Below are 23,750 nucleotides of genomic sequence, written 5' to 3' on the forward strand. Positions count from 1 at the left end.
TTTCTTTCTTTATTTTCTACCCAATCCACTTTGGAACATTTGCGTTCCTCTTACTCTTTGCCACCCAGATACCTATACACGACAGAAAAGTCACGCCCCTTGCAGTCCTCCCGCTCTGCCGCCTCGTCGTACACCTTGAACGCCGCATCCGCCAGCTTCATCTGCGCGCCCGCCTCCTCCGCCGCCACCATGGCCAGCCTCAAATCCTTCTTCATCAGGGCAATTCCGAAGCCGCCCGCATAGTCCCTGCCCGCCGGCGCCGTCTCGACCACGCCCTTGACCGGGTTGTTGACCTCGCTCGGCCAGCACCGGCCCGTGCTCACATTCAGCACGCCCGCCAGCTTTTTGGGATCCAGCCCCCACCGCATGCCCAGGTTCATGGCCTCGGCCGTCGCAATGTTGTTGAGCGCCAGCAGGTAGTTGTTGGCGAGCTTGGCCGACAGACCGGCGCCCTGGTCGCCGCAGTGCAGCACCTTGCGGCCCATGGTCAGCAGCGTGGGCTCGAGACGCGGCAGCAGCGCCGCGGGCGCGCCGAGCATGAAAGTGAGCGTGCCGGCGGTCGCGCCGACGACGCCGCCCGACATGGGCGCGTCGGCAAAGACGCCCTGCTGCGCGGCGGCGACCGAGGCCGCGACGGCGCGCGACGTCGAGGGGTCGATGGTGGAACAGTCAATGAAGACGCGGTCGCGGCGGGGCAGTGACGGGGCGAGGATGGACTGGTACACGCCCTGGACGTGCTGCGGCTCCGGGAGTACGGTAATGACGGTATCCTGGGGGGAAGAAGAGGGGGCTTTCCGTTAGTGTGGGGTGATCTGGTGAGAAGGCCCGGGGTTGAGGGTTGGTAACAAACGTACGGCTTCTTTGGAGGCGTCGTGGGCGCTGGCAGCGAGCTCGACGGCGGCACCCGTAGAAGCGGCCTTCATTTCAGCCTGCAGCCTCTTCATGGCGTCGCCGTTGATGTCGTAGAGCGAGACCTTGTCGCTGGGCTGGAGCTTGGATTGGAGGTTCTTGGCCATTTGGTAGCCCTATTTGACAGTATTAGCTATGCTGGGCCCCAATTCAGTCCGCTCCCTGGCAAAAGTCGCGCGGCTTATGTGTTCGCAGACCCTCTTGTGACTCTGCAAAAAAAAGAAGCAAAACTCACCATTTGGCCGAGGCCGATAAAGGCGTAGTTGTCGAGCCGTCGAGCCGTGGTCGCGAAGCCCCTCCGCTGGACCACGCCGCGGAGCATCTGAGCCGCAGCCAAACGCATTGTGGTTGTAAAATCAGTCTCGTGTGACGAATGGGCGTGCAAGGTAATGAGAACCAACAAAGCTCTTCGACCGACACGACTCTTAAGTAGAGAAGAGAAAATAGTCAAGTAAGCGACAAAAGACAAACAAATGTCCCCGACAAGCCGTGGGGGAAATGCACCTTGCTCATGGTTGCTCCGCTAAAGCCGTCCATTGCCGTCACCAGCCATTGAGACAAAGAAAACGGCGCTAGAAGCGGTGGGGCTGGTCCAGCTCGGAGCTCGGGGTCGCTTTTTGGCGTGCGGAGAAAACACGGGGTAGTTGGTCACTTCTTAATTTACTTTATTAATAATTAGGGGACCCCGGAAGTCCATGTTAATTTTCTGGGGGCTAAATACCAATATCATTTGCACCTCATCATCTGTGCCGAGAGCATCTACGCGCCTTTGTTATCGTGAACCATTCTGACCAGAGTCGCAGCCGGTCATGGCATTAGTGACGTCAGCGCCGCAAGGCCTGGGAGTTCATGACGAAAAAGACAAGCTACGAAATAAAAGAACCAAGTTGCTCCAGGGTCCCTCCAACAACTGCATCAGCGCCATACTCATAGGTTACCAAAGCAGCCAGAAACCTATCGATATCGATGCATTGTTACTAGAATTCTCGCTGCGGTCTTCGCTGCAGAGCTGTACGCTGTGGAAAAGTAAGGCTGAATTTGATAGTATCAACGTCGCCGAGTGATGCATCGCCGCACCGGACTTTCACAGCGATGAATTTTTTAGTCGACGCCACATCTGCATGTACCCAAACCGAAATTGCGCAGTCACCTACTCGCAAGAAATGACTTTTAGCCGAAGGAGCGTCGAGTCGCAAGCCCCGGACAAGATTTCCATCCATAAGCAAATACTGTTCTTGAACTGTGATATTATAAGGGTAGCTCCTTAGTAGCCAATCTGCTATCCATGGTTTTCATATTGCGCCTGTGTGTGCCCTTGTGTATGTGAATGCAGAAACTCCCATCCTCGTATGCGAAATATGCCAAATAATCCAATTGTGACCCAAGAAAAACGCCAAAAGAAGGTCTTTTATATGACCGACAGGAAATATGTGAGTGAAGAATTTGTATACATCTTGAAACATTCCGCCTAGGCAGAAAGCGGCACACGGCCGTTGATGCCCGAAGCGTTTCTCGTCATCTCTGGGCGCTGCATATTGTACTCTTCAGGAGTACGTTCGGTAATGGGCGACAGAATCTCGTGGACACCGTCGCTCACTGGCGGCGTGCGAGGGGCGCTGAGCGCCGTTTGGTAGTCTGGAACAGGCCCCCCAGGCGTTTGCACGCGTGAGCGGGCCGGCGTACGCACCGCTGTCGCATAGCTGGGCACGCGATTGAGCTCGGCAAACTCCTCAGGGTCAAGGTGTACGTGCTCTGTGGATGCCCGATCAGAACCATCCTCTTCACTGTTGCTGCGCGTCAGGTTATTCGACGGTGGTTCCGATCGTGCCGCCGAGCCGGTTCCGGTGCCGGTGCCGGTGCCGTGATTGGGAGAAACGCGCCCTGAAAGCGAGTTGAGCGAGTAATATGATGTGCTACGCTGCGACGGATCCAACGAGACATCGGCCAGTCGCGAGGACAGTGCGGCGGGCGCAATGGGCGACATGTATCCTCCAATTAAATGCAGATTTTCCGCAGAGCCGCTGCGCGATTGCGCGTAAAACGGACTACTAACGCCTGACTGCAGAGCTGGCGTCTGGAAGCCGCTGGTGTCCATATCTTCATACAGCTGGTCAAGAATATGCTCGCCGTAGCCGGGAGGAGCAGCACCAGCTGATTGCTGGCGAACACCTGCCTCGCCAGGAGCTTGGTTGACCATGTCGCCCTGCTCATTAAAGGGAATGTTGGGTGAGATGAAAATGGAAACCGGGAGTGTGGCACGGAGCTCTGAAATGTGGCCGTCGGGATTCTTGAGGGCTACCGTCAGCTTAATTTTGTGTCGCACCTTGATGCCGTGGTGGTTCAGGTCCTGTATGCATTGGCGCAGCTTTTTAGGCAGGCTCAATTGTTTGGTAAGAGCCCAGCCCTCTTGCCCAGTCTCCTCAATCATATCATGCCAATGCTCCTCGCGCGTCACTTGGAATTTCCATGTCGCTACGTCGCGCTCCGTCTTGTGCTCGCGAATGTTGATACCAGTAGAGCCCTGAATGACACATTCACGGGTTTCAATCATCTTGGCTGTCACTTCACCCAGCTCAAGACCTTTGAGCAGGGGCGTGAATCGCATTTCCATGTCGACAACGCCCCCGAAGACGACAGCCTTTTGGGGAATAACAACAGAGTATTCCAGCTTGTTGGGCCAAATGTTTTCTACGCTCATGGCATGAAGAAATTCGAGGGCGCCAGCTTCGAGCGTACGAATAATGCGAAGGTGTTTGTAGGCGTGTAAGTCATAGGCAAGCTTGCTGCGGCTGACGGTCGCTTTGAGACGATATGTAATCGACGCTTCGGGGATACCCTCGACGCTTTCCGACGTGTCACCGGGGAGGGTAAAGTCGAAGGGGTACTCGTAGTTGCCGGCGGGTAAAGTCATGCTCTTTCCGTGTGTACCGACAAAGGGAGCCCATCTGTGATCGAGAATCAAGGTTGTCTTGTCCACCTTTTGGCCGGCGACGGCCGGAGTGCTAGATCGGGGGTCGGCCCAACTGTAGTTCATGACGGGTTAGGCTTGCCAACGGTGATGCGGGACCGGCGGCGCGGATCGGCCAGCCGAGCAGGTACTTACGAGACACGGTGTGTTCCTGTCAGACGCAAGTGTATGTCCTCGATGCGCAGGGGCTGTGATAGGCAGAGAACGACAACGCCCTTGAGAAGCTGGCCAGCAGATTCATGGTCATTGCCGCGAAAGACGATAAAGTCCTGGTCGAGGCTAATGAAGCGTTAGTAGGTTTGAAGCGTGGCGCACAGATTGGCCAACGGCAAAGCTGGGGGGAAGGATAGAGAGAACGTACCGTATGTCAAAGAGGCTGTAGCTATTACGTCCGGTGACGGAGGAGAAGGGATTAAAGGTCGGCATTTCGGCCGAGGGTATTTTGCGTCGCGGGGCCAAGGCCGCTCAGCGCTTTTGTAAACGAAGTGATGGCGCAATGATGCAAAAGGTGGGTATGTCAAGTCAGAGCAGTGCAGGAGTGTCGGATGATGAAATGGAAAGAATTGAAGAATTGAAGCAATTTCGACGACGGTTGTCTTGTTGGAGAAGAGGTAGACAATCCAGGCGAAACCGGCTACAAGGGTAATCGAGGCGCTGGTCAGTGTCAAAAGTCACGTCTTGTCTGGCCCGTTTGCGCCTTGGTGGGGTGGTGGTGCCGGTCCGGTTTCGTGGCTGTCCGTTTTTGAATCCGAATGTAGGCTATTGGGGTTGGAGGCGTTTAGGCGCTGATTGTATTGATTCCAGCTGTTGTAATCGGGCCACGTTGGGCTATTTGAGCTGGAGGGCGAGTATATTTTTTGAAATGGGATGAAGGAGCAAATGAAGAGGTGATTGAACAGAAAGGTTGAGAGGAAATGGGTCAAAGGAAAGAGGGCCAGTACGACGGGCGAAAGCGAAGCAAGTACCTTGCTAGCAATGAGTTACATAGATACCGATTCGGTACAAAGTACCTTGCAGTGAGAAAAAAAAAAAACCATAGATAGTTGGACAGCAAAAAGACTGGAGACCGGAACTGATTCGGAGATGGGATTGGGATGCAAGAGAGTGGTCGAAACTGCGGATGGGACAGCAAGTGGATTCTGGGCGCTGCAGGGTGGATTGATGGGAGTGGATGCGATTGATGGGAGTGGATGTGATTGATGATGATGGGTGAGTTGGGAAAGGTGAGTGGACAGTTGCGATGCGAGGCTGGATAATATGAGAGAGGCGAAGCAGAGTGAATGAGTAAGAGGATGTAACGATGCGAGCGGCAGTCGGCAATGTCTGAGGGAAGGGACAGAAGAAGACAAGTTTCCGATTTATATTATTCCTTCTTTGATGGGATAAGAATAGAAGATAGGTACGGAGTGGTCAAGTTAGAGGAGGCGTTGATTGGTGGTTGACTCGGCAAGAATACAGTACATCAACAGGAAACTGACAGGCATGAACAGGGCATCTGCTGAATCTTCAGGGCGTGAGCAACCGTTACAAACGCTGTAATCACCACCCACCCACCAGTTCATGCACGATGCACCCAGCCGTACTTCGTACCGCCTTGGTACATGTCCGTTACCAAGTGTGGCCGATGTTACAACTTGCTTACTACGACTCATTCGCAGTAACACAACAAGTGACGTTCAATGAACATAGTTCAATTTTTTTTCCCCAGTCATGTTCTCGAATAAATGCGCGAAAGAAGTCGCACTCCTCGCTCCCCCCAGCGAAAAAGCCCTCGTCCACTTACGCTACAACCTCCCCCTCTCAGGCAGCAGCATACCAGACGAGATGTACCATGTAAACCATAATACCATTCATCCCCCCGGGGGCTCGAACAGCTGCTCGCATATGCTCTCTATGCAGACTTTTTGACAGCTCGGGTTGCGCCGCACTGCGAGAGCCGTGTTAATTCAGCAGCTTGTTCCGTGCTAGCTGGGTAGCGTGTGCAGCGTTAGGGTTACAGCCGAAATGTATAGGTAGTCAACAAGAGCAAAAAGAACCAAGCGTGCATGCCAGCGAGTCAACTACTTTTCTGGTCCAATGTTCTTCTTCTCGAGTTGGTGTCGAGTCGCCGCATTCGTCAGAGACATGCCGCGCATTGCTGCGAACGCCTGTTCTGCCAGTACATGAGCGGGCTGGCAGGGCTCATCATTGGCATATCATGGAATACAAAAATAGAAATAAAGTAAAAAAGTCAAAAAAAAATGAAAATGAAAATCACGAGTTTTCACTAGTTACTAGTTCGTCAGGGATTTCCACACTCTAATTCAACTATGCATCCAGTAAGCAATTGGCAGATTGCTATGCAACCTAACGCCGGTACCTCACTGCACTAGTCAGCTGCCGACTAGTGATTATTGAGTAACCTAATAATGCGCCTCGGCGATCGGAAAGCTTCATCAGGGCCCAGCATGTGCACATCACACCAACTACGGAGTACCTACCTAGGTAAATAGCCTGCTGGGTAGGTACTTTTTAACGCCGTCAACTTTGTCACTGCACCGCCACCCGCCCAGAGCTGCGCCAATAATCACCGTTTCTCTTGCGTGCTTTGCAGCAAGTACAGTATCATTCGCGACATGTAGTGCCAAGCTTGTCGTGATGCCAAGTTGCTTGGTGGCATAGCCCAGGCCTGCCTATTTAACTAGGTACCTTATCTATCTACCTGCCTGCCTAGGTATACCTATGTACTGCATAACTAGCACTACTTATCACCTCTCCGTTTCCAAAAAACATGTCCCGCACAGTGACGTTACTTTGGACTCTCGGTAAAACGTACAACTACCTACTGATGAGGCATGTACCTCGCACAGACAAACAAAGTGCCACTTTCGCAGACCATAACCTTATAGAGTCATGGTCAGTCCATCCGTCTGACGCCAACCCGTTTTGGCATCGTGCATGTAACGCTGGCTTCTCCCTCATGCGCTCAGCTCATCTCAACACCTCGCCATTGAACCTACTTTCAGATGACGGCCCGACAAGGAGATACTACGTACTCAAGATGATAGATAGGAGAGGGAAATAGATAAAAAAAGGCCCTCTTTAGTATGGAGCCTCCATCGTATCTGCTGCGGCGCCATTTTTGCCCAATTCCTGATATCGGCGGGTCGCTGCCCGCTGTGGAACCTTTGCTTGACTCTTGGCCGTTTTTTTTTCTTGCATTGGTTTTTCATCAAACACATCTTTAACATGCCAGGGCGCATGTATGCGCGCTATGCTTAGTTCACGATCAGACGACAAATCCTGCACTCGTCTGCAGGCGCGATCGTCATGCGGCTCTTCGTCAGACATTAGCGGCTTGATCGAGGCAACTTGTTGCAGCGTGACCATCAAACGCAGATCCGAGCTGGCCTAGCGATCGAGCTGCCGGTCTACGTCAGACTTCAGTACTTAGCCCATGTCGCTAACTTGCTTGCTTGCTTGGCTACGGAGTGGTCATACGGCAGGTGTCGCCCCTTGCCGCGACCCCTGCCAAGTCAACCAGTTCTTCTTATCTACGGATATGCGTGTTCAGAACACATCCGTGCCATCCAGTGTCAGCCCATCATTGCCTGCGGACCAGCAAATAGAAATAATCAATAAATAGGCAGCTTTCGGAACCTCATTTTATTGAATCGTGTCCGTACATGGATCCCTGCCGCCCTGTGCCGATAACGAGCTAGGATGGCTCCATCACCTCATGCCCGTCGCAGGTGGACGGAAAGAGCACATCGGCCATCGCGGGCCTGCACGTCAGGTTTCCGTCAGCTATTATTTCCGACTTGGCGGTGTCCCTTTTTACATCTCTTTTTTCCGTATCCACAATGCTATCCTGTCGCCCCGATAAAAAAAAGCACCGCCAAATGACGATTTTGAAAAAGGGAAAAGTGTCGAGGCTCTTATCTTGCCGCGCTCATCATTTGTTTCGTCCGAAATTTTTTTTTTTTTTTTTTTTTTTGCCTTTCCATGACTCACCCAACCCTTGGGCAAACTCGGCATTTCGGTGTCCGCCACACCGATAGCTATGTATCTGTATCTCATCTTTCCCGCTAAGGAGATCTCTTTAGTCATTTCCGAGACAGTTCAGCGTCAAGGTAAAAAATGAAACTGAAATACCGGGTCTCTCAGAAGAGAAAAAGAGTTCGATCGAATTGTACTTATCAAGCACGGGTAATTATGACAACGTTGCATGGCCTCATTATGCCCACCGCCACACCGACAAACCCGCTGAAATGCAACCAAGCTACACCAGAGGCGAGATGCCCCTAAAGTAGAGAATACAGACATCATATCAGTGTCTCTATATTCAAGCGCATAGAACTTGGTGTGTGATGGGCTTCGTCGGTTGTCGACCTATTCCAGAGCACTTGTCGACCAATCTGTGGCTGGTGTAACTAAGGCCTTGACACCGAGGCCGGCTCATCCACAGTAAATCTGCTGTCGAGGCCACCAAACGCGTCGCAGTGTACTGCATCCGCCATCTTATTCAAATCCGTTACCATGCCGCAACTTTGAAGCTACATTACAGTCAACAAACCAAACTACATCTTAAAAGTCTTTGTTGCAGAGCTCCATCGCTCAACGATTTGTGATTCGATACAGAAAAATGTGTACACGCCGACAACTGCAAGAGGCCTTCGCCATGCCAACAATCAAGCACCAACGCCCAAAACTGTCATGTACAAGTCGTCCATCTCTATGACGAAGCCGCCTCCGAGGATTTCGGCTCCACTGCGGCTCCCATGCCCGGTCTGTTCCACGTTCTAATGTGGCCTGTGTGCATCGTTAGCAGTCATTGCCATCAAGAGTACCCGGCGCCAAAGTCTCACCATTCTTGCAGCTGGTGATGATGGCATCCTCGGTGAACTCGAGGAAGCAAAGCGGATGCTTGTCAATAACCTTGGTCTGTGCTCGCAGGTTAATAGAGCATCGAGAACAGCCGTTCGCCGAACTTACCATAACTGGGGGCAGCATCGGGATGCGTGCCCGCGGCTCCACGGCATGCGCAATTCCGGGGCTCTCGTTGCTGTCGTAGCTACTGACGCGCTCTGGTAGCCCGACATGCGAAGAAATAGAGCTCCGGTGTCGGTTCTGCTAATATTCTTAGCATTTCCATAGTAGACGAGTTAAGGCCGTGCATCATACTGTTTGGGGGCGGTGCAGCATCACTGCCGAGAAATCCCACAGGCATAGTCGCCCGTCTTCGCCGACACTACCGAAGCGATAGTTACGATCATCACAGCGCCATGGGTCAAATGCCAGTGCAGCGACCCACGATTCGTGACCTTGACATCGTGCAACCAATGCTTTATCTGCCATAGACCAAATCGAAATCAGGTCGTCCTGCCCACCTGTCAGAACGTATCTGCCATCTGGCGTCCATGTCACACAGGAGAAGCCGCCATAATACGAAAAGAAGAGATCAAGAAGCCTGTCGTTTCCACATCAGTAATTGGCCGGCCAGCGCATTTGTCACACAACTTACTCTTCTCTGAGATAGTCAATGATCCTCAAAGTTCCGTCTTCAGACACAACAGCCAAGTGCCTGTGGTCGGGCGAAAACGAAAAAGCATGTATGCGCTGATTTGACAGCTTCCAAGCTGCCACCGGGTTTATCTTCTGGTTCTTGGAGTGCACCGATTTGCGAATAACCATGCTAATGCCAGGCGTAGTTCCATTTGTTGCGTCGCCGGCATCGGAGCCTCCGTTGGAAGAAGCCTCGTCTTCAGGCGTGAATGCCGCATCCTCCTTCTCCTTATCATAGACAATCAACGAGCCATCCATGTGTGCTGCGAGGAAGAGGTTCTCGGACCCGGGAAGCCAATTCACGTGTGCCACCGGCGTATTGTTGATGACACCCTGCAATAGGTCAGCGTCGTAGTACTTAAAAGGGGTGTTCTACGAACATTCTTATTTAGTCGGGTATAACGCTGTGAGATGGGTTCTAGCCAGATAATCTCTCCAGTTGAGAAGCCCATAACGACATCGAGGTGGGAAGCGCCCTTTGTAGACTTGTTTACGTCGTGGCACAAGCAGTGAGCTTTCGTGAAGAGAATCTTGACGAGGTATTCCTGCTATTTGGTTGTTAGTAAATATGCGTTTCGGAAGTCAGGTACACGACATGCCTTGGTGGATGATGACATGTCCAGCCATTGAAAAGCTCGATTGATGTTGGCAAAGGCAAAGATGCCGTCACTGGGCCGGTCTGTGAGCCGCCGACTTAAGCTGTCACTGACAATAACCCTAGAGATGAATGACGAGTTGCTCTTTGTGACATTGTTCTTTGGCTTCTTTCTCTTGTTGACGTCCTTGGTGACAGCTGTCGTCAGGGCCATATTGCCATATCCAAATGCTGGTGCAGCAGAGCCGACAGCAACCTGTGGACCGTAATTGTCGCTGTTAGAGGTCGCTCGGCCGTCTTCACTGCTCATGCCGCCTTCCGTGGAGTACCGAAGATCGTTGGATCCATCTAGGCTCGCTAGTCCGCCAAACGACGAAGCTGCAGCCCCTCTGTAGACAAATGGCGGTGGTTTGGGGTGGAGGCTGACAAGTGACAGTTTGGTTCCGGAGCTGGCAGGCTGTGGATTTGTCGCCAAGGGGTTCGGGTTCACTATGGGGGCTTCGGAAGGGTGCGGAGGAGGCGTTGCCAGAGAGAGATCGTCTCTGAGGACGTAGGTGCCTGTGCGCGTTGTCAATCGCTCGCATTTGTCACGCGCCTACGCATGGATTGGGGTGCTTACCTTCTCCGACGAGAAATTGCCACTCCGACCCTGTCGGCTTCTCTATTGTGTTATTTGTCTCAACAAGTGGCACAATGCCACCCAGGCCGCCGACTCCATAGCCGCCGACTCCGGGGTATCGCGGCGGAGGCGGTAGAACGCTGAAGCCGCTTTGCGACGGCATTGTCAGCGTGGCCACCAGAACGGAAGCCATTAGTATGGCGCATCAATATTTAGCACTGCTTACAGCATATCGGGAGGGGGTCTTCGGATACTGGCTCGTCTAGAGGCTTCTTGGAGAGGTTATTGCACAGACGCAGAAAGTCGCGCTGCTTCGGCGTTGCGTTGTGGTTGGTGACGTTATCGTGGCCGATCCCAGCGGAAACGCAGCCGCAATCGGTCGAGCTGGCGTGGCAGTGCTAAGTGAGAAGAGGTATCACTGAAAAGAAATCAAGAATGCGCTTTGAGGTAACGAGTATGGCAAAGGAGCAATTGTTGGCGGTTGGGGCGCCGGGGCGGCGACGTCTGTCCATCTGCAGACTGCAGCTGGCAGTTTGCGTGTGGGGTATTCAAGCCACAAAGCCTGGAGCAGCAGCCGCCAGCTCATGTGCTCCGACTTGGCAGGCTGACGGAGGCGTGTCTGGGCTTAGGCCAGCGCCAGTCCGTCAAGAAGCGCGTGCGAGAGTGCCTGTGGTCTCAAATGGTCGTTGTTGCAGAAGGTTGAGTGCAAGTTTTGACGCCGCGATGCTGTGTTGTAACTCGTCCGTTCGCCGATCCCCGGCTGCAATCTGGGGTAAATTGCGCACCGCTACGACTGCACATAGGTAACTAATTAATAGCAAATGTCAGGCAGGCACCACACAGGGCACATGGGCACCCCTTAAGCGGGCACCCACTCTCTCTTCCAATACACATCATCATCAACCTTCACATCTCCGTTACCGTAAACGTCAAGTCCAAGGGGGTCAGAGTTCAATTCTGAGCGGGGCGATTTTTACGAATGCGGGTGAGGATAACTAGGTGCGCTACAGACTTCAGTAACCCGTCTCAATTAATAGCCAGTCAATCGAATCAGTTAATCAACAGTCAATTAATCAGCAGCCAGTCAATCAACAACACTTAATCATTAGCCGCTGGTCAATTAACCGCCAGTCAATTAATAGCCGCCGGTTAACTAACAGCTATTCAATCAGCAATTAGAAACTAGCTGCTGATTTAGTCGCTGCTGTTTGACTATTAACTAGAACTAGTTGTCAGTTAAGACTGGCTACTAAAGCGCATCACCTATAACGCATCTGCAATTAAGACTTGACGTTTACTGCTACCGCTGTCACGACTTTGGTAGGGTGGATCCATTGGCACGATGAACTTCGGGGTCAGGACAATCGAATGCAGCCGATGTACTTATATGGTTATTCGTTGCAGCGTGGGGAGATTCGAGTTGATGGTGGCGTGTTCCCTGTAGGGTATCAGGGTGCTCAAGCAACGGAACAGTTGGCCAGACATGTTTGCAGGTGCAACGAGGCTTTGGCAGATTCGAAACCCGAGACTTGAGCTTACCAGCCAAACTGTTGCATATCAATAGAAGTCTTGAGACCGCCAGCGTCGTGCTGACATGTGTAGAGTAGACCATGAGTACTATAAAAATTAGGAGGACTAGGAAAATTCGAGGAGCAGTTGAACCAAAAGAACAGGTAGGATAGAAAGAACAGATGCGGAAAAAAAACGTCTTGTACTTTTGCGGGCAAGGATACCTAGATTAACCTAGGTGCCTACATAAGCTGCCTAGGTACCTTAGGTACACCTAAATAGTTGTAGGTAAGTCTCTCGTACACGCAAGGACATGGAACGGGTCACCGACATTTCGAAAACACCGCCTCTTGACCCGGCATCGTGTTGGGCTGGCAATGCTGAGTGATTCATTCGATCGACTTTATTATTGGTAGATTTTGGCCCACCAAACCATTCAACTCGAACTGCTGGAGACTGGAACATGTTGCTCTACCTCCGTGGGCCACTTGTTGAATAGCGCTGGCAGATGCCAGACTCCGCTACATTGGCCTCTGAACAACCGCCAAATCGTAGCCCAACGCCGTTACCCCCCTGCAGGCCCCAATTTAACCCAGCGCCGTCTTGGCCAGCTCCTCCTCAGTCGCGTTTCTCCTCCTCCATGGTCATCTCGAAAGGCTTCAAAGCGTCATCCTCGCGTAACTACATTTGCTGACTTCTTTACTGAATGTCACGGACATGAAGTAGATCGACGCTCGAATATCGCTTCTTTCTCTTCGTCGTTTCTATCAACCCGTCTTCATCATGACTACAGGTATACTCCCTACAAACGCCCCGTCTAGCCCCCGAATATCAAGTGGTGCGACATATTCACAAACTGACACCAAATCCGACAGTTCGCATTTGTGTCTGCGGTGACGAAGGCACTGGAAAATCGAGCCTCATAGCCTCGCTGGTCAAAGACCAGTTCATCAACAATAAGATCCAATCTGTCCTGCCGCAAATCACCATACCACCCAGCATAGGAACGCCAGAAAATGTCACTACCACAGTCGTTGATACCTCGGCACGCCCGCAAGATCGCACAACGTTGCGAAAAGAAATTCGAAAATGCAACGTCATTCTCCTGGTATACTCGGATCACTATAGCTACGAGCGCGTCGCTCTCTTCTGGATGCCGTATTTCCGATCATTAGGCGTCAACGTTCCTGTTGTGCTCTGCGCAAACAAGTCTGACCTTGCAGGCCAATCCGACACGCCGCAAGTTGTCGAGGAGGAACTGTTACCAGTCATGGCAGAATTCCGGGAAATCGACTCTTGCATTCGAACGAGCGCCCGCGAGCACCGCAACGTCAACGAAGTCTTCTTCCTCTGCCAAAAAGCCGTCACACACCCAATCGCACCTTTATTCGACTACAAGGAAGGAAAGCTCAAACCGGCTTGTGTGGCCGCTCTCAAGCGCATCTTCTTCCTGTGTGACAAGGACCAGGATGGGTATCTCAACACGAAGGAAATGCGAGATTTTCAACTCAAATGTTTCGATAAGCCGCTGACCGACGACGACCTCGAGAATATTAAGCTCTCCATTGCAAAGACTCTGCCTCAAGTAAATATGGAACCCGGTATCGACTTGCAGGGTTTTCTGCAACTCAACAAGCTTTATGCTGAAAAGGGTCGCCATGAGACCATCTGGATTATCCTGCGCCAATATCATTACACCGACAGCTTGAGTTTGGAAGATAAGTTCCTGCATCCCAAGTTTGAAGTTCCCGAATTCGCTTCGGCTGAGCTTAGTCCCGCCGGTTACCGCTTCTTTGTCGATCTATTTCTGCTCTTTGATAAGGATAACGACGGAGGCTTGAACGACAAAGAGCTGGAAGCACTGTTTGCTCCTACACCCGGCCTGCCTGCATCTTGGATCGAATCCTCTTTCCCATCGAGCACTGTGCGAAATGAAGGGGGCCACATTACTCTTCAAGGCTGGTTGGCACAATGGAGCATGACTACCTTCTTGGAACCTCATACGACTATCTCATACCTGGCATACCTTGGTTTCGAACCCTCGAACCCCAAGGACTCTATCACAGCGGCTCTCAAGATCACAAAAGCGCGCAAGAGAAGACGCCGTCCAGGTCGTGTCGAGAGAAATGTCGTGCTTTGCTACTTGATCGGAGCTCCCGCAGCTGGCAAGTCGTCATTACTGGACGCATTTTTGAACCGGCCATTCGACAGCTTGTACCGCCCAACCATCAAGCCACGACGCACAGTCAACAGCGTCGAACTGCCTGGAGGCAAGCAAGTCTACATGATCTTTGAGGAGCTCGGCGAACTTGAACCAGCGATCCTGGAAAACCAATCCAAGCTGGGTGCTTGCGACCTCATCTGTTATGCATACGATTCTTCTGACCCGGATTCATTCTCGCATATTGTTGACATGCGAAAAAAGTATCCCCACCTCGACGAGCTTCCCTCCGTGTACACGGCTCTCAAGGCCGACAGGGATAAAACGACTCAACGCAGCGAGCTCCAGCCCGACCAGTACACCGCGGCCCTCAATATGAGCACCCCACTGCACGTCAGTGTCACATGGAACAGCATTACCGAGCTGTTCGTCGCCCTCGCCGAGGCGGCCACCAACCCCAGCACGGGCTTTCCCAAGAGCGAAGAGGAGGCCCCCGACCGCAGCGGGCTGTACATTGCTCTGGGAGCCACGACATGCGCTGTTGTCGCCGCAGCCATGATCTGGCGCCGATCTACCAACTCTGCTTAAGACGTCACTGTTTTGTTTGGGCTGCTCCCTGCACATGTACAACAAAACTCTACTCTTTGAACACGCGCACTCACTATTTCTCTTCGACCTATGGCCTGGGTTTCTCTTCCACGAAGCACCAGCCCTGTATTATATTAAGACCTGCATGGCAGACGTATCACTCATTTTTAATCATTACGTTTGCAATGATCTGTACTCGAAAAACCTAATTCACACTGGAGGAGTCAGAGGTGTTCCTTTGTTCTTCTTATTTACTTATTTTTTGGATTACACTTTCGCCTCCTGCCCGGGCGCGGACGATTTTCTTTCTCATCTTTCTGGATGAAACGACCCCTTTTCCCGTCATTCTTCATTCTATATGCAGGGCTGGCGAGCCGCTTTCCTGGCTCTTGGCTGCCTTGCATTGCTAAAACGTTTGGAAGAACAAAGAAAAACATCCCAGCTAGTGATATCATGATACCCATTCTTAAAATCAATCAATATACACTCGTTTCCATCAGCCTACATAACGCGAGATGCGCACACTTTGGTGCGCGGAGAATGAAAAGAAATTAATAGATTCGCCATGCAGTATCGAGATTGCGGAGATGTATGTCGCTGTGAATAGGGTACACTGTGCTTTTTACACCTTGTAAAAGCAAAAGCCAACGTAAAAGCTCGCCGCCTCCATCTCGTCGTCGCTGACGAGCAGCGGCCCGCCGTTCGGCTCACGGACGCGCATGCGCTCACTCAAGGGCCCCAGCTCGGGGTCGTCCTTTTCCGCCTCCCATATCTCGGGAAAGGTGCGGTGGTATTGCAGCTCGAGGTTGAAATCCTCGGCGAGGGCGCGAAACGCCTCCCATGGCACGACGTACTCGGGCACCTCCTCGACTGCCTCGTCGAGGAAAAAATTGTATTTCCAGCCAAACGCCGGGCGGAAGACGCCGTCTTCGGGGGTCGCGCCGGGGAAGCGTACACGGTAGATGGAGTTCCCCCATTCGGCCGACGGCTCGGCCTCGCCTTCCTCGAGCTCGCCGTCTTCAGCCTCGGGCGCGGCCTCCTCGGCCGAGGTTGGGGCCTCCTTGTCGTCAGTTTTGTCGCTCTTGGCCTGTTCCTGCTTCTTCTTGGCTTCGCGTCGCTCAGCGGCCTTGGCGTTGAACTTGCGCACGTGCTCGCCAAGGACGTCCGAGTTGGGAATGCAGCCGATGAAGCGGCCACCCTTTTTGAGGGCGCCGGCGACGTTGCGCAGCATATTGCGCGCATTCTTCTCAGACTCGAACGCGTAGTGCATGGAGAACATCATGCTCACCACATCGAAGCCGCGACGGTTCATGGGCGATGGGTCAAAGCCGACCTGCTGGACGATTTCGAGGTCCTCAATGCTCTCCCCGTAGCAGTCCTTGACGTGGAAACGCGCATCAAACATGCGGGCGGGCGGGCCGCGGTGGTGGCCTCCACGACCGCCGCCACGGCCGCCCCGCGGATAGCCCATGTTTCTGTACCGGCCGCGGGCCTGCTCGATGCTGATGTCGGCAGGGTCGAGGCCGACGTAGAGCTGCACGGGCTGAGGAGCCTGCTGCCACTTGTTCAGATCACCACCCTTGCCGCAGCCAATGTCGAGAATGAGCAGCTCCTTGCCGCTGGTGCGGCCCGTCTCGCGCGAGCCGGGCGCGTGGTCCTCGTCAGGCGAGTAGCGCTGAATGAGACAGCTCTTGATCCAGTTGTTGAATACGCGGAGGCCTTTGATCTTGCTGTCGGTGGTGCGCCACTGGCGGCCGCGCTCGGGTACGCTGTTGTAGTGTTGGCGGACAACGTCGTGGTTGCCACGCGCGCGGAAGCTTTGTTGCACCGCTGCGGCGGCGGCAGCAGCCTCTGCGGCTTCTCTGTCGCGCTGGATCTGCCTTTGGCGGATCGCCTCGCGCTCCGCCTCGGAAATGCGAGCGCGCGCGCCGGGGCGCTTTTGTTTGCGCGGCTGCTCGGATGGGGATATAGCTCGTCGCTTGGTCGCATGCAGACTGTTGGCATTGTATGGCTGTGGCAGGTCGTCGGTCGTCTCCTCGGCCCGGCGCTTTCTGGTAGGGCTGCGGCTTCGTGACCGAGACCTGGCACGGCCGCGGTCATCATCCTCTCGTGCCATGGTGGCTGAGAATGTATAATGATTTTATTATGGCTGGTTGTGCGGTTTGGTGACGTTTCTGGTAATCTTCAGCTGCAATTGGGTTGCGGTGCGGATGTGGAGCGGTGGAATGATCAAATCGTTGCGAGGAGTTGCTGTTGTTCGCAGCGCCGCTGCTACAAATGTTGCAGTTCGGTGCGAGCCCAGCGCCGTTCCGATGGCAGGAGCACCAACCACGCAAACAGTGCACACGCAAACATGAGCACTTTTGGAGGAACCTCGAGGGTTACAATTTTCTATGACAAGCGCACTTTACGACTAAAAGATCAAGGATGGTACTAGAATAGCTGCTGCGATGCTTCACAAGTGGCAGTAGCCAAATGAATGACTGGCGAACAAGGTCAGCTTATCGAGCCAGCCCGCTGTGAGGCAGGCAGGCCCGAATGCAGGAGTGGTACATATATGTAGTATTCATAATTGAGTCACAGGTATTAAAAAAAGGGAGGCGGACACCGTCTCCGATCAAGTCGCAATGCTGAACCGCTTGCTTTACGGTGTATTTGCGCAGTAACTTGAGGTTTGTGACGGATAAGTAGGTTAGTTGAAGTTAGTTGTCAGCACCGCAGATAGGCAAGGTAGGTACAAGTCCGCGTCAACGCTGAAGCCTTGAGCTTGGAAAGCTCTTGAAAGGGCGCTTCTGGTGCTGCTATAGCGCGGGACTCGGTTGAGTAGCGTCAGTACACGTGACTGTCTTTCCCTACTCTATTAAAGCGGCGTCACCTTTAGCTAAAGTGGGCTAGGTATCTCTGGGACACTGGCCCAAGCTACAGCCTACAACCTCACGGCGGGCTTGTTTCCATCATTTTCTGCCATACGTCTCATCCCCCAATTCGCACCAAGAAGTCATCCCAAGACGGTAGTCGAATTCCGTCGCAAGTACGCCGTCGCCGCCATGGGTTCAGATCCTCAGTACGCAAAGTGGCCGCTGCTGCCGCTCTCGCAGCACGTCTTCACCCTCACAAACGCCTACGCCTCGAAACAGTCGCAGCAGTCTGCCATCAAGGCCCTCCAAGATGCCATCGCCGAGGACAAGATGGCGCCGTTCTACCGCTACCTGGCGCACCCCATCGACGGCATCCTCAACCAGGTCGGCGAGGGCGGCGCCTCGGGCCCCGGCAAGCCGCTCAGCCGCAAGTCCTCTCTCGTTGGCATGATTGCCACCAAAGCCGCACATAGCGCCCACCTGCCCTGGGACGAGGCCCTGTACGCGCGTTTAAAGGAGGATAACGATAAGGAGCTCGCGCAGTTCCAGAAGGAGGAGGACGAGGCCGAGGAGCAGGCCGGCGAGACGGAAGTCATGGCCGCAAAGGGCAAGCGTGCAGACTTTTGGGCTCGCGTGGGTGACAAGGTAAGCAGCAATGGCGGATGCCTTGTTTGTCGACGATAGCGTGCTCACACTTGGAACAGGAGAAAGCAATCACAGCGTACGACGATGTTTTCGAAAAGACGGGCATCCTCGGCAGCAAAATCGACCTCGTTCTCGCGATAATACGCATGGGCCTGTTCTACGGCGACAAGCAGCTTGTTAAAAAGTATATCGAGCGCGCAAAGGGTCTCGTTGAAACTGGCGGTGACTGGGACCGCCGAAACCGCCTCAAGGCCTACGAGGGTCTTCATCTCCTTACCGTCCGTTCCTATAGTGCCGCTGCCCCTCTTCTCCTCGACTCGTTGTCAACCTTTACCAGCTACGAACTCTGCACGTACTCAAACCTCGTTGTGTATTCTGTCCTGGCCGGCTCCGTCTCGCTGAAGCGCGTCGACTTCAAGTCCAAGGTGGTCGATGCCCCCGAGATCAAGGCCATTTTGGGCGACGGCGAGGACAAGCTGCTCGCTCTAAGTGGTGCGTTGAGCGCCGGTCCCGGCGCCGACGACACTCCAGGCACAAACACTCCCAAGGCCACGACGACGGCTGTCAACCTGACTATTCTCGGATCGAGCACAGAGCAGTCCGAGGCCGAGGCGGCGATCGACTTTTCGCCGCTGGCGCTGCTCGTCAGCAGCTTGTACAACGGCAACTACAAGACTTTTTTCCAGTCGCTCGCCTCTGTCGAGGAGCAGTTCCTCAACCAGGACCGCTATCTGCACGAGCACAAGGCGTGGTTCATCCGCGAGATGCGCCTCCGCGCGTACCAGCAGCTTCTCCAGAGCTACCGCGTCGTCGGCCTCGACAGCATGGCTAATGACTTTGGCGTCACGGTGGACTTTTTGGATCGGTGAGTCTTGCCCCAGTCAACCATGTTACAGAAATCCGAAAACTAATGCATCGCGTAGTGACCTGGCTCGCTTCATTGCCGCCGGACGCATCCCTTGCACAATTGATCGTGTATCCGGCAAGGGCGTCATTGAGACCAACCGACCAGACGACAAGAATAAGCAGTACCAGGACGTTGTCCGACAGGGCGATCAGCTAATTACCAAGCTACAAAAGTACGGACAGGCTGTTAGACTTCGAGGCAGCGAGAGAGCATAAAGGATAGGGGGAAAGGAAGACGATGACGGGACTTTTCATGTGCAGTGTGTCATTACCACTCATGTATGATACGAACTTGAAATTAGATGAAGACGTCTGATATCAAATTCAACGCGGTTAAGAAACAGTCGACTTTTGAGTAGTGCTCATTGTGCGCGTGATGATCAGAGACTATGTGCAAATCCAGGTGAGTGTTGATTCTTGGGGATCATGAATGTTCTTTATTGACCATAAATGTTCTTTATTGACCATAAATGTTCTTTATTGATCACAAATATATACTGATATTGCTATTCCCAGCGCATGATTCCATATCCAAACCAGGGAAATTACAGTTCTGCGGGGTGCCTTTTTTGATCACCTTTTCTCTATATATTCTAGTGCTGTCAAAAGCGCATACCGCCACTGGCACGATTTACCTGTACTTGTCCATGAACTCCTTGTGAAACTTGACAATGCTGCCTACCCACTCGGTGCCGGGCGCCAGGAACGTCGTGCGGAAGTGCAAGGTGCCTTCGACCTGACCGAAGCCGCTGCCGGGAATGACGCAGATGCCCGTGGCATTGAGCAGCTCCATGGCGTAAAACTCGTCGGGCTTGCGGCCGGCGGCCTTGGCCGCGTCGACGGCTTTTTGGGAGAGGGTGATGGTGGGGAAGAGGTACATGGAGCCCTGGGGCTCGGCGCAGCTGACGCCTTCCATCTGGGAAAAGGCCTTGTAGAGGGCGGTGGCGCGCTCTTGGAGGCCGTTGAAGATGCTCTTGTACTCCTTGTCGTAGAGGGCAAACGAGGGCTCGCCAGGGCGAGGCGGGTTGACCATGAGATCGACCATGCACTGGCCGATGACGGGTGCGCAGAGCATGATGGAGACAAACTTGTAGACGTTGGCCTCGACCTCGGGATCGAAGCCGACGAGCTCAAAGTAGCCGCCGCGGTGGCCGCACTCGCCGACCATGCCCTTGGAAACGGAATGCAGCGAGGCGAGCTGGACCTTGTCGTACTTGCCCGGCGCATCGCGCTGCATCTGTCGGAGAACCGACTTGAAGCTGTGAAACTTGCCAACAAAGACGTTGGTTTGGTAGACCTCGTCGGCCATGACAAGCAGGTCCTTTTCGTTGGCAAAGTCAATGACGGCGCGGATGTCCTCCTCGGGGAGCGAGGAGCCGGTGGGGTTGCCCGGGTTGATAATGACGATGCAGCGGACGTCGAGGCCGTCGGCCTTGCCCTTATCGTAGCTTTTGCGGATGGTGTCGAGGTCGGTGCCCCAGTTCTTGGACTCGTCAAGGCAGTACGGGACGGGGGTAGCATCGAGCAGGGCGAGCGAGGCCGTGTAGAGGGGGTATTGTGGAATGGGGATCATGATGCCGGTCTGCTTGGAGGCGCAAATGACATTGAGGAGCGTGTTGACGCCGGACGAGGCACCGGTCGACAGGTAAATGTGGGCAGGGTCAGCGGGGAAGCCATCACGCTCTGTGCCAGGTCGAGTTAGTAAGAACTGGTAAAAGGGGTAACTTCGATGGCAGCCGTGATAGTATTACCTTGGATAAAGTTGGAAATGCTCTCTTTGATGGCAGGAACGCCATTGCTGGCGCTGTAGGCGCCGACGGAGCCAACACTGTCGAGCAGCTTTTTGGCGCGGGCAATCACGTCAGGCTGGTAGCCGAGGCTGTTGACGAGGACATCCTCCTTTTCCAGCAGCAGCGGGTTCTCAAGGATAGAGAGCACCTGGCGGAAAAAGGTGAGGGGCTTCTGGTCGAGCTGCTGGGGGTTGCCAATGTTGGCGCTGATGACCTGGTCAAAGGGCAGCGTCTTGTCACCCTTGGCGAGTCGGGCGCGCAACTCCTCCGATTTGAGGGCGAGCTCGCCGCGGACAGCGTACTCGGCGTTGCGGACGCGCTGATTGATGGTGTCGACGGTCAAACCCATGGTCGATTGGAGGCGTCGAGGGGTGTAGGAGGTGGTTCTTGTTGTGGTGGTTGTTGGAGGAGAAAGGATCTGGACGTGAGGCGGTCCGAAAACGTGGGGTTGTGAGATGGCGCTTGGCGGGGCAGTCGTGAGAGCTGCGATGGGGTAGATCAATGTCAGATGAATGTTTGATCTCCGTCTGGGAGAAAATATGCTTGCGTATGTGCTGACACAATACACGGGAATTTATCAGATTTTATACAGAAAAAAAGAAGAAATCCCTCGCGGTGTGCCAAAAGCCTCGATGCTTGCAGATCGTGGGGTGGCTGACTGTTGTTGTATGTAATGGGGTAGTGGAGGGGCAGAAAAAAAAATCAACAGTGACAGCGATTTCGGGAGGAAAGTAGCAATGAAAAGGACGCCAGTTTTTGCCCAGCGGTAGCCGCTGATTTAAATGAAAAGGACGTTTCCAAAATTTGTCAAGTGACGGCGTGCAGCGCAGCATTCACAGGACAAATCCAGCTGCCCATCAACACAAGTAGCGTGCCCATTAGCCGTCATTGTGCTTCGACTCATCGCGCATCATCGTTCAGCCCGACAGCGCAGCCAACGAGGCCGTCGCGCAGGCCCGAGCTCGCAGCGTTGCACACCCAACATGAGCCAGGCAGCGGATAGATGCTTTTTGGCTGAATAATAAGATGGCTTGCGCATCGGACATATGCGGTATCGGGGGACGCCGAAGATGCAGGATTGGCTTCTTTGCTGGACATAGCTATCCTCATCAGGCCCTTTTGGGCGCGGAGCTCGGCGGATGATTGAAGCTTGCCGCACAACAGAGCCCAATGAAGCCATCAATGCGACACAGAAGAGGAACAACGAGGGAAATGGCAAGGGAAAGAGACTCGAATGGGACTGGAAAAAATCGCCTCTTACCTGCTACTCGCCGTAAGCTGCGCGAGACCAACATCCTTGCAGCGACTGGACCCATTGACGCACAAATGACGACGCAATCAGATGCAAGCCGTTTCTTGCAACGGACAAGTATCGTTAGAGAATTCCGTTGTGAGAGCGGTTTTGCTCATCGAGTCAGGAGCCCTAACTCTGTTACCTGTTGAGCATCTTATTTTTTTTCCCGCTGTTAAACCGCGCTATACCCACAGATGCCTCTTTTTTTGAATTATATCCCTCCGTGTCAGATAATACGGGGCACCTGGACTTCAGACGTTTTGACTGTCGGTCGCGCGAGGCGTATTGACCAGCACACAAATAAGAGTATTAAAAGCTGAGGATACTTTGAGCTTCTCTACTGTCGTCTTGTCATTTTTTCAAATTGTAGAAATATCACATCACAGGTTGGCTCACTCCCCATCACGGCCGGGTTACAGCGGATGTGTCCACTGAGAACGCGGTCCCGAGTCACTCAAACCGCTGTAGACCGCCCGACTTGGTTCAAAACCGTCATTTCTTCTTGACTTCGCGCAGAAAGACTTTGTTCTCAAAGAGACTGATGGAGCCTCACTGGGAATAGCCGGCAAGTAATAGCTGGCAGGTTTCGAGCAGCTAAACCCAAGTCACTCCTCACGGCGCCTTCTTCTGTTCTTTGAGTCCACTGATCGTGATGCAGGCCAACAACATCATACTTATCCAAATCGACGCCGCCTTTTCATACATGCATGCTTATCGATTGATAGAGTTCTTCATGCCTTAGCTAAATATAGACATCTACGAGGGGCTTATAGTCTTAACTCCCTCATCGATAAATAAAAACACTATACTCGACCGGCAAAGTGTTTCACTTGGAGACGAGAAACGAAAGTTGTATGAGAGAATAAGAACACTGTACACGAGGTGGGCTACGGCATTCACAATCGTTAATAGTAAAAGTGCGATATAGCAAGTGCTAAACGGGAATTTGAAACTAACAAATCTAAATAATAGTGGGAAGAGTAATATGAAGCATGCGGGTCAACCGCATTGCGGCGGCGTAACACTTCAACCGAGTGCCCTGGTAGTATGCCAAGCATGGCCGCAGAGAACTTACTGATTCACCGTCGGCTAGATTGATAAGATTGAAATAATATAGCTCTCACGAGTATAGTTATCACTACCGGCTTCGAGGGCTTGCGAGTGGAGAGTCGAGTGGTATGTTGGGCATATCCCAGCAAGGTAAGTCGGGGTTGGATTTTTTGGCTTTTACCAAGTTAGATGATGAAACTCGTCGCGTTGCTCATACATTTCAGTTTTTCATGATCGCATCATTGAAACGATGTACTGCCTTCATCATCACCGGAGATGCAATTTGGCTTCTCATAAACGAGCGGGGTCAAGCG

The 23,750-nt window shown here is 53.1% G+C and overlaps 7 protein-coding genes across 7 annotated transcripts; 2 read left to right on the top strand and 5 right to left on the bottom strand.

The window, feature by feature from the left end:
• Positions 1–50: 50 nt before the first annotated feature.
• On the bottom strand, positions 51–1,252 carry BBA_04567 (putative 3-hydroxyisobutyrate dehydrogenase G6G8.5; the record flags this gene model as incomplete). The annotated part of the gene is made up of 3 exons (XM_008599664.1): positions 51–770; positions 855–1,025; positions 1,145–1,252. The coding sequence occupies 3 exons, from the start codon at positions 1,250–1,252 to the stop codon at positions 51–53; spliced, it is 999 nt and encodes a 332-aa protein (XP_008597886.1).
• Positions 1,253–2,377: 1,125 nt separating this feature from the next.
• Positions 2,378–4,303, bottom strand: BBA_04568 (arrestin domain-containing protein; the record flags this gene model as incomplete). The annotated part of the gene is made up of 3 exons (XM_008599665.1): positions 2,378–3,932; positions 4,013–4,156; positions 4,239–4,303. The coding sequence occupies 3 exons, from the start codon at positions 4,301–4,303 to the stop codon at positions 2,378–2,380; spliced, it is 1,764 nt and encodes a 587-aa protein (XP_008597887.1).
• Positions 4,304–8,591: 4,288 nt separating this feature from the next.
• BBA_04569 (WD domain-containing protein) lies at positions 8,592–10,798 on the bottom strand (the record flags this gene model as incomplete). Its single annotated transcript, XM_008599666.1, has 8 exons — positions 8,592–8,668; positions 8,725–8,800; positions 8,852–8,986; positions 9,041–9,326; positions 9,381–9,754; positions 9,802–9,969; positions 10,012–10,574; positions 10,636–10,798. The coding sequence occupies 8 exons, from the start codon at positions 10,796–10,798 to the stop codon at positions 8,592–8,594; spliced, it is 1,842 nt and encodes a 613-aa protein (XP_008597888.1).
• Positions 10,799–12,927: 2,129 nt separating this feature from the next.
• BBA_04570 (mitochondrial Rho GTPase) lies at positions 12,928–14,893 on the top strand (the record flags this gene model as incomplete). The annotated part of the gene is made up of 2 exons (XM_008599667.1): positions 12,928–12,937; positions 13,020–14,893. The coding sequence occupies 2 exons, from the start codon at positions 12,928–12,930 to the stop codon at positions 14,891–14,893; spliced, it is 1,884 nt and encodes a 627-aa protein (XP_008597889.1).
• Positions 14,894–15,515: 622 nt separating this feature from the next.
• Positions 15,516–17,009, bottom strand: BBA_04571 (mRNA capping enzyme; the record flags this gene model as incomplete). The annotated part of the gene is made up of 1 exon (XM_008599668.1): positions 15,516–17,009. The coding sequence occupies one exon, from the start codon at positions 17,007–17,009 to the stop codon at positions 15,516–15,518; it is 1,494 nt and encodes a 497-aa protein (XP_008597890.1).
• Positions 17,010–17,940: 931 nt separating this feature from the next.
• Positions 17,941–19,518, top strand: BBA_04572 (26S proteasome subunit RPN7; the record flags this gene model as incomplete). Its single annotated transcript, XM_008599669.1, has 3 exons — positions 17,941–18,396; positions 18,456–19,261; positions 19,320–19,518. 3 exons carry the CDS (start codon positions 17,941–17,943, stop codon positions 19,516–19,518), a joined length of 1,461 nt encoding a protein of 486 aa, XP_008597891.1.
• Positions 19,519–19,933: 415 nt separating this feature from the next.
• On the bottom strand, positions 19,934–21,441 carry BBA_04573 (aminotransferase class I and II; the record flags this gene model as incomplete). The annotated part of the gene is made up of 2 exons (XM_008599670.1): positions 19,934–20,985; positions 21,054–21,441. 2 exons carry the CDS (start codon positions 21,439–21,441, stop codon positions 19,934–19,936), a joined length of 1,440 nt encoding a protein of 479 aa, XP_008597892.1.
• Between the last annotated feature and the right edge of the window lie 2,309 nt (positions 21,442–23,750).

The sequence above is a fragment of the Beauveria bassiana genome (assembly GCF_000280675.1).
Source record: "Beauveria bassiana ARSEF 2860 unplaced genomic scaffold BBA_S00010, whole genome shotgun sequence".
Lineage (NCBI taxonomy): Eukaryota > Fungi > Ascomycota > Sordariomycetes > Hypocreales > Cordycipitaceae > Beauveria > Beauveria bassiana.